The following is a 9,213-nucleotide window of genomic DNA, read 5'->3' as shown; positions in this document are numbered from 1 at the left end:
GGAGCCAAAGTGGAAGCAGACACCTGTTGGAGGCTGTTCTCATCCAGGTGAAAGATTTTGGTGCTGAGACTAGGGGCACAGAGGTGGAAGTATTCAAACAGGCAGTTAGCTAGATATGAACAGAGAAAGGGGAGCACAGGCCAGGTCCAGGAAACCATACATCTTGTGAACGCCAGGGGTCCTAGAGGCCAACAAAGAAAGGTGGTAAAAGGCAGGAATCTCCGGCATCTGAGTGTAACCTTTTGCTCACTACCCTCTCATTACAATAAAATTAGCCTTGCAAATAAGGAGTACCCATCACGCACCATGACACCTGTGTTGGACCAAGAAATACCCATGAAGACTCCATGACACTTCTGATCAAGACCAAATAAGGGTAAAAATCCCTCCTCCCCTTGGGAAGGTGGAACTGGGATGAGATTCAGGCAATATGAACCAAAACCCCTCCCTCCTCAATGAATATTCTGCCCAGTCATTTTCACACCCCATATAACCAGCTTGCCAAAGAAACTCAGGGCAGCTGCTCACCTGAGCCTGCCTGCTCTCCCTCCTGACAGTGTACTATTGTACTCGCTTTGCTTTGTTGGCCTCCGTGTCTCATCTCTGAATTCTTTCTGTGACGAGACAAGAACCTACTTTCTTGGAACCAAAATAGAGGAGGTAATATATGCAAGGATCATTGCACTTGCCCCACAAGTATTTCCCAAAGACCTAACCACGAAGACCTGCCAGGTGCTAGGTCGGGCATTGGACTTGTTTGAAAAACAAGACAACAGGCCCAAAGTGGAGTCACTTATGCTAAGTCTCACATCACCAGACTTAATTACAATATCCACTCTCCCAGAATCTTAAACCAGTCAACAGAAATCACCTGACCAGCACTAGTGAGACCCCTGATAGATCCCTGCCGTCCCCTAAAGGAAGGTGACCTTGCAAAAACCAACCCACTTTTTTGCCTCTTATAACCTCCTTGTTCCTGCTCCCTTCTGCCTATAAAAGTCCTTCATTTTGTACTGCTCCTCGGAGCTCCTTTCTATCTGCTAGATTGGATGCTGCCCAATTTGAATGATATTATGCTCAAATAAACTCTTAAAAATTTTAATATGCCTTAGTTTATTTTGCAACAGAAACACAGAAATGAACAAGGTAGGTGCAACATTATTTTTGAGGGTCACCCAGGCCACTGCAATGACTTTCTATATATTTTGGCCATGAGCATGTAAGAAATACATATTCAGGAATTCCCTGACGGTCCAGTGGTTAGGACTCTGTGCTTCCACTGGCCGGGGCCTGGGTGTGATCCTTGGTAGGGGAAGAGCAAGGCCAAGAAAAAGAAAATGAGTTACAACTAACTTTTTTTAAAAAAAAGGGCTTCCCTGGGGGCGCAGTGGTTAAGAATCTGCCTGCCAGTGCAGGGGACATGGGTTTGAGCCCTGTTCCGGGAAGATCCCACATGCCGCGGAGCAACTAAGCCCGTGCGCCACAACTGCTGAGTCTGTGCTCTAGAGCCTGTGAGCCACATCTACTGAGCCTATGTGCCAAAACTACTGAAGCCTGCATGCCTAGAGCACATGCTCTGCAACAAGAGAAGCCACTGCAATGAGAAGACTGCGCAGTGCAACAAAGAGTAACCCCCGTTCGCTGCAGCTAGAGAAACACCGTGCAGCTACGAAGACCCAGCGCAGCCAAAAATAAATAAATTAAAATAAATAAATTTAAAAAAAAGAAATACATTTTCATTGTGGCCCAACACACACACAAGGGAAACACAGGTTCCATGAGATAACATGTACCTTTACTCCATGTGATGTACTCTGCTGTTTTCTGTTTTGTTCTTTTTTGTTAAAAATGCTGGTTGAGGGCTTCCCTGGTGGCGCAGTGGTTGAGAGTCCGCCTGTCGATACAGGGTACACGGGTTCGTGCCCCGGTCCGGGAAGATCCCACGTGCCGCGGAGCGGCTGGGCCCGTGAGCCATGGCCGCTGAGCCTGTGCGTCCGGAGCCTGTGACCCGCAACGGGAGAGGCCACAACGGTGAGAGGCCCGCGTACCACAAAAAAAAAAAAAAGAGTTACTCTTCATAAAGATGTACACACTTCATACTACACAGGCATTTGTTGACTAAAATAAACTCTATATTCTAAGTATCTCTTGGACTGGTCCCAAGCTACCGTTATCTCTGCACCGTCTTACTGCCCTGACCTAATCGGTCTCGCTGCATCAAATCCCTGCTCTCCTCCAATCCCTCTACACATCCAAGCCAGGGTCACCTTTTCAAAATGCAAATATGATACAAATACTTAACACTCTTCAATGGCTTCCTACTGTATAGCCCGCACTCCTTAGCAGGCTGGCAAGGCCCGTGAGATCGGGTCCTCACTCGCCTGTCTGGGCTCATCTTCGCCACTGAACAGTCTGGCCTCCCACATATCCAAACGCAGACTAGGGAGTTGCTTCCTTATCATCTGTAAGAGCTGAGTAATCAAAACTGTCCTTTCATTGACAGCAAGTGGAAATTGCACCCAATGGAGCCCAGTTTGTGCCAGGCCACATTCTTGGCTCCCTGAGCACCTGCCATGCCCATTTGCTTCCTGATTCCTTCATTCAGGAAGGATTTATTTCTTTATTTGTAAATACATTTGTAAATATAGGTTGAGTGATGTGGGGCACCCAGAGATAAATCCTACCCAGCTTGGCTTGCTCTGGGCCAGGCCCTCTTCTATGTGCTTTACCTGAATTAACTAATTTCCTGTGAGGTAGGTATCATATTCAGCCCCATCTTACTAGTGAGGAAACGGAAGCACAGGGAAGTTAACTACTGTGCCCCAGGTTTTACAGCTAGTAAATCAAAGAGCCTTCTTGGTTCCAGAGTCTTGAGAAGGTTTATGAGGCTGAGCGTTATAAGAACTTGGTAGACTTCAGAGACAGGAGCAATCACATTTCCTTAGTGGGAGTCCAATGCGAATGCAGAATAAAAAGTTTATGTGTCTCACAGTTTACAGTGTGGTTTCACATGGATCATATCATTTAACCAGGGATTACAGCAGTACAGACTTGTGGTAAACAGAACAAGGTCTAGAATCAGATCATCTCATATTTCTTTCCCAGCCCTGTCACACACAGGGTCGGTGTTTTAGGGCCTCTTTTTGTGCCTCAATTTCTCATTTGTCAAGGGGGTATAATAAAACAATATACATCATGCCACTGTGAGGATTAAATGAGATAATAATGCCCTTAGCACAGTGCCTGGCAAGTAGCAAATGCTAATAATAATAACAACAAGAAGAAGAAGATGCTGGCTTATTTTATTGGACACAGGTGATGTATCAACTACGTTCTGGGCCTCTTAAGCCTCACAAGAGCTCTGCAAGGTTTTGTCCTTATTGTACAGTGAAGAGCACGTGCTGACTAGGTGTCAGGTATTGTTCTAAAGCACTTTGCTGACTCAAGCCTCACAACAATCCCAGGGGTAGGTACTACCTATTATAATCCTCTTTGTACAGAGGGGGAAACTGAGCATAAATTAAATAAGTTGATCAAGTTCACAGCCAGCAAGAGAAGCAACAGGCAGTTTACTTCCAAGGTCCGTAGTCTTAACCATCTTCCCTTTCAACAACAGGTGAAGAAACAGGCTCAGAAAGTGAAGAGATCCCCACTCCTAAGAAGGAGCGCTAAACTATTTTCCAACCCAGGGATTATCACTATGTCCAGCAGATGGCGCCCCAGGACATAGCAAGCTGTGGGAGTCGCATACGCGGTCAAAACTACCATACCCACAATGCAGTGCGGATATTAAGGGCCACCTGCCAGTTTAGCTGTCTGAGGCACTGCCTGTATGCTCTCCAGGAGGAACTTGTGTATCTGAGACATTCGGGTCCTTCCTCAGTCTTAAGGTAGCAAGTTAAAAGTTTTTTCCGCTTCATCTCATCCTCCTTGTCTTACTAGTTGGAGAGCGGAAGGATGAATCAACGCTGCTATTGGTTGGCTTCATCTGCCTTACCCTAACGTGAGGACCCTTGACCTTTAACCCAAGGTGGCGGCGCCAGGAGCCTTAGCTCTTGCTGTGGACCTGAGATGATCTAAGGCCGGGGACTCCGCCTCATGTCGAAGCTAAGCCGGGCCACTCGGGCCCTCAGGAAGCCCGAGGCCGGCGGTGTGATCCGGACCATCGTGCGGGCAGGCCAGGCCATGCCCGGGCCCCCACTAGGCCCCGTCCTGGGTCAGGTGCAGCCGCGGCAGGAACCTGGCGTGGGAGACGTCGGAGGGTGGGAGCTAGAACCCGGGTGGCGGGTGCGGACTGGGCCAGAGCGGCCTCGGTTTAAAACGCGGCTCTGCTGCCCACACGTTGTATGTCCTTGGGTTAGTTACACAGCCTCTTCGAGATTCAGCTTCCTCTGTTCTTCGTCCACGAGCTGTTGTAAGGATAGAGAGGCGTGAAACATACGAATCATCTGGCACATAAAATGGTAGTTGGATCTGGGTAGAGAAAAGAGAATGGGAGCTTAGGGAAGTGAAGACGGAGGAGAGAATGGATGGAGCCTCCGGGGGAAAGGGAGCCGTCCCTTCCTCCGCACGCTGACCCCTATGCCTGCCTCACAGCGAGGCGTTTCCATCAACCAGTTCTGTAAGGAGTTCAACGAGAAGACCAAGGACATCAAAGAAGGCATTCCTCTGCCTACCAAGATTTTTGTGAAGGTGAGGAGTCGGGACTCTGATCCCCAGTTTCCTTCTCATTCTCCCCAGGCCCTGGAGCTGGTCACCTGGGGTTGCTACTCTGCGCATAACTTGGGGCAAGTGTTTTCCTGTTACCCGGCCCCACTTTCCCCATTTATACAGTAGGGACTAGGCCATATCTTTCCTGAACCCGCGCTGCCATATTGCAGATCTTTCTTTTGTTTCTCCAACTTGCTGGGGCTTCCAGAGCAGAGTTGGACCTGGAATAGAAGTGACAGGGACGTTTGTTGCAGATTTGTTTCTTCTGTGGTTTTGTTGTCAGTTAAAGGGAAGGAAGGTGAGCTGAGGGAAGGGGGGACAGGAAGTTAGAAGTTCCCTGGGCTGGGGCAGCAGGGGTTGGGGGAGGTGGGAAGAAAGATTCTCATGTGTCTTTTTTCCTTTCAGCCTGACAGGACATTTGAAATCAAAATTGGCCAACCCACTGTTTCCTACTTCCTGAAGGCAGCTGCTGGGATTGAGAAGGGGGCCCGGCACACAGGTACGGGGCAGGGTGGCCATCTGGGCTTCTGGGCTCTGGAAGGAAGCAGTGACACCTGAAGGGCTATTTGTTCCTTGCTCCCAGGGAAAGAGGTGGCAGGCCTAGTGACACTGAAGCACGTGTATGAAATCGCCCGTGTCAAAGCTCAGGATGACGCCTTCGCCTTGCAGGATGTGCCCCTGTCCTCTGTTGTCCGCTCCATCATTGGCTCTGCCCGTTCCCTGGGCATTCGTGTGGTGAAGGAGTGAGTTTCCGGGGAAGTTCAGTGTGAGGGGAGGGCCTGGAAAGTTCTTGACTCTGGGACAAAGCTGGGGGTCCAGTGAGTGGGAGAGTCAGCTTCTGAGTTAATGGATCTTAGATTCTTGGGAGTGGGGAGCCTCATTCATTCATTTGGAATGTACTTGTTAAGTACCTATCATGTGTCAGGCATTGTTCTGGACACTGGATGCAGCTAGGAAGGAAGTAGCCGTGCTTGACCTTGCTCTCTAAGGAACTCAGAGTCCAGAGATGGAGGCAGATCCATAAATGGAGCAGTATACTGCCAGATGGTCAGTGTTGATAAAAGGAACTACAGGTATCCTTAGAACAGGGAGCAGAGCCCTGGGAAGTGAGGTCAAGGACTGGGGCAAGCATTGCAAGAAGTAGAAAAGTCCCTGTGAAGGATGTAAGGTGAAGGAATGGAGCAAAGAAGTTCAGTGTGATCTGGGTATATAATGCTAGAGGCAGAATGGGACATAGTAGGACGTGAGCCAAACGGACTAGTTGGTTCTCAAATTCAGACTTGATCCTGAGGCCAGCAGCAGGCCCCCTCATGGGGCTTCGGATGGCCTCAGAAATTGTTTCCTTGAAGTGAGATGTAGGGTGGGAGAGCCTCTGGCCAGACGACAGCAGGGGCAACACTCAACCCTTTGCTGGCCTCTTGCTGCTGGTGTCACACCCCATGCAAAGGCTTACGGTTGGTTGTTTCCCAAGAGGAGTGGGGTTAAGCGTGGAACAGGGATAGACTTTACTTTGCTCAGATCTTTACTTGCATTGGGAGTACAGAAGTGAGTGAATCTGATCCTTGCTCTGAAAGAGATATGCGTGCACCACCTGATGACTTCATTTCACAAAATGTTTTGGGGCGCAGAGGAAGGGCAGGTTAATTTGGACTAGGGTGTAGCTGTGCTCATCCTCAAAAGGTGAGTAGGGCTTTAAGAAAGGAGTAAAAGGCAGGGGTGATAGTGGGGTGACAGTTCTGGCAGAGGAAACAGATGAGCAAAGGTATGGGGGCAGGAGGGGAGAGGGGTTCTGAGACAGTGACATGGTGCTGTGAGCTCCCCACCAGTGACCGGCCCTTCACTTACCGTCTGTTTTTCTGTACCTGCAGCCTCAGTTCAGAAGAGCTGGCAGCTTTCCAGAAGGAGCGAGCCCTGTTCCTGGCTGCTCAGAGAGAGGCAGACTTGGCAGCCCAGGCAGAAGCTGCCAAGAAGTGACCCCTGCCCCCCACCCTCCAGGATTTTGAAGGGGCCAATTGGGAAGGCGGGGCCAGCGGGGAGGAAGGGAGGTCACATCAACCTGATTATATTTTTCTGACTTTAAATTATGTATGCATGTGTGGTTATATCAAAAGGATCAAATGTGAATAAACATCTTTTGTCACCCACTCTCAGTTTCTGCCTTGGGACCCCAGAGAAGGGGACCTCATCCACGCAGAGCGACTGCCCAGGATCTGAATTGGCAGGGGGAGCAGAAAATCCTGTGTTTTCCCATTTTCCAGGGGTGAGAGAAAGGGCAAGGTAGGTGGGGGCATGGCTGCTGGACTTGGGTGTACAGAGGCAGCAGATGTTGTTTCTGCTTCCATCAGAAATGCCTCCTATCTCTTGGGGACTTGCCACCTCAACAGAGACAGAACCCTTTGGGGACTTCAGGTCACAGCCCCAAGCAGGGTTGCTACATGGAGTGCCCTGGATCCCAAGGGCTACTTCAGGCCCCTCTATTAAGCTGACCCTGGCTCTGAGTCAGGTGATATCTGAATGTGAATTATTGTGGGGTTTATGGCTACAGACCCATGGAAGAAGCAAAGCATCGGTAGGTACCTGCCCATGGTGGGAGGAGTCCTTGGGAAGCCCTGGCCTTTTGTTTTCCCATTAGTCATAATATCAAGGACTATTGTCCCCTCAGAGAAAAGAGGAGGAGTTGGGGGGAAAATGGGATTCACATTTACTAAGCACCTGTTGTGTGCTAGGTACTTGGTTTTACACCGAGAAGATTTGGAAAGCATAGGAAAAACCCTACGAGAAAAGAAAAGCCTCAAGTAATCCCCTCACCTAGATGAGATTCCTGGCAATATTGTGGTATATATCTTTTCTGCTTGTTTTTTTTTCTTTGTGTTTATATATAATACTTTAAGAATAAAACAAATTTGGGTCATACTCTAGATACTGTTGTATTCTACTTTTACTTGTAACTTGGCAATGATTTAGAACATTTTTTCATTATTAATCATCTTCCTAAAACAATTTTTAATGGCTACTTAGTATTCTGCCTTATGGGTAGACCATTATTTAACCAAGTCCTCAACTGTTGGGTAGGTTTGTTGTTTGCATTAAAAAAAAAAAATACACACAACCCTGTGATGAACATCATTTGGTCCTCTGCTTCAGGGTCTCCCAAAACTTCAGTCAAGGTGTCAGCTGGGGCTGTGGTCTCATCTGAGGCTTGACTGGGGAAGGATCCACTGTCAAACTCACGTCGTTGTTGGCAGCATTTAATTCTTTCTGAGCAGTTGCATGAGGGCCTCAATTTCTTGCTGGTTATCAGTCAGAGGCCACACTCATTTCCATTCTCTCTAGCTGTGTTGTCTTGGGCAAGTTACTTAACTACTCTGTGCTTTAGATCCATCATCTATAAGATAGAGAAAATAGTGCTTATCTCAAAAGGTTGAAGCAATAACTGCATATATGGCCAGTTAATTTATGGCAAAGGAGCCAAGAATATATATACAATGGGGAAAGGACAGTCCCTTCAATAAATGGTGTTGAGAAAAGTGGACAACCACTTGCAAGAGAATGAAGCTTTAAAAATTAACTCAAAATAGGTTAAAGACTTGAGCATAAGACCTGAAACCATAAAACTCTCAGAGGAAAACAGACTCCTTGACATTGTTCTTGGCAGTGAGTTTTTTATTTGACCACAAAAGCAAAGGCAACAAAGCAAAAATAAACAATGGGACTACATCAAACTAAAAAGCTTCTGCACAGCAAAGGAAACCATCAACAAAATGAAAAGGCAATGTACAGAATAAGGGAAAAAGATTTATAAATCAGGGGCTTCCCTGGTGGCGCAGTGTTTGAGAATCTGCCTGCAATGCAGGGGACATGGGTTCGAGCCCTGGTCTGGGAAGATCCCACATGCCGCGGAGCAACTAGGCCCGTGAGCCACAACTACTGAGCCTGCGCGTCTGGAGCTTGTGCTCCACAACAAGAGAGGCCGCGACAGTGAGAGGCCCGCGCACCGCGATGAAGAGTGGCCCCCACTTGCTGCAACTAGAGAAAGCCCTCGCACAGTAACGAAGACCCAACACAGCCAAAAATAAATAAATTAATTAAAAAAAAAAAAGAATGGACAAATGAGAAATAAAACAACATATAGACAGACAACAATATATACGTAAAAGTAACGTGAAAAAAAAAAGCGGAAAAAAAAAGATTTATAAATCATATACCTGATAAGGAGTTAATATCCATAGTATATAAAGAACTCATACAACTCAATAACAAAAACAAAACCCAAAAACAAAACAGAAAAACAACAATCACACACACACATATACTCTAGTATCATTCAAGAACAAGCAATTCTCTTGCTTCGCGTCGCCCTTTAGCCACTGCCCCATTTCTCTAGGTTTTTTTTTTTTTTTTTTTTTGTGGTACACGGGCCTCTCACTGTCGCGGCCTCTCCCGTTGCGGAGCACAGGCCCCGGACGCGCAGGCTCAGCGGCCATGGCTCACGGGCGCAGCTGC

At 47.7% G+C, this 9,213-nt stretch overlaps 1 protein-coding gene across 1 annotated transcript; it reads left to right on the top strand.

The window, feature by feature from the left end:
- The first annotated feature begins 3,994 nt into the window (after window positions 1–3,994).
- MRPL11 (mitochondrial ribosomal protein L11) lies at window positions 3,995–6,854 on the top strand. Its single transcript, XM_082660596.1, has 5 exons — window positions 3,995–4,221; window positions 4,597–4,692; window positions 5,116–5,209; window positions 5,294–5,453; window positions 6,579–6,854. The coding sequence occupies exons 1-5, from the start codon at window positions 4,099–4,101 to the stop codon at window positions 6,682–6,684; spliced, it is 579 nt and encodes a 192-aa protein (XP_082516722.1). The 5' UTR covers window positions 3,995–4,098; the 3' UTR covers window positions 6,685–6,854.
- Window positions 6,855–9,213: the final 2,359 nt, after the last annotated feature.

Source organism: Grampus griseus (assembly GCF_964374135.1).
Source record: "Grampus griseus genome assembly, chromosome: 8".
Classification (NCBI taxonomy): Eukaryota; Metazoa; Chordata; class Mammalia; order Artiodactyla; family Delphinidae; genus Grampus; species Grampus griseus.
The sequence above is the reverse complement of the archived record's forward strand: the minus strand, read 5'-3'. Positions and strand labels throughout refer to the sequence as shown.

Excerpts from the sequence above, each read along its gene's own strand:
- MRPL11 (XM_082660596.1), top strand. The coding sequence starts at position 4,099 with ATGTCGAAGCTAAGCCGGGCCACTCGGGCCCTCAGGAAGCCCGAGGCC. Across the intron at positions 4,693-5,115 it reads CTACCAAGATTTTTGTGAAG|CCTGACAGGACATTTGAAAT; the intron begins GTGAGGAGTCGG and ends TTTTCCTTTCAG. Across the intron at positions 5,210-5,293 it reads GAAGGGGGCCCGGCACACAG|GGAAAGAGGTGGCAGGCCTA; the intron begins GTACGGGGCAGG and ends CCTTGCTCCCAG.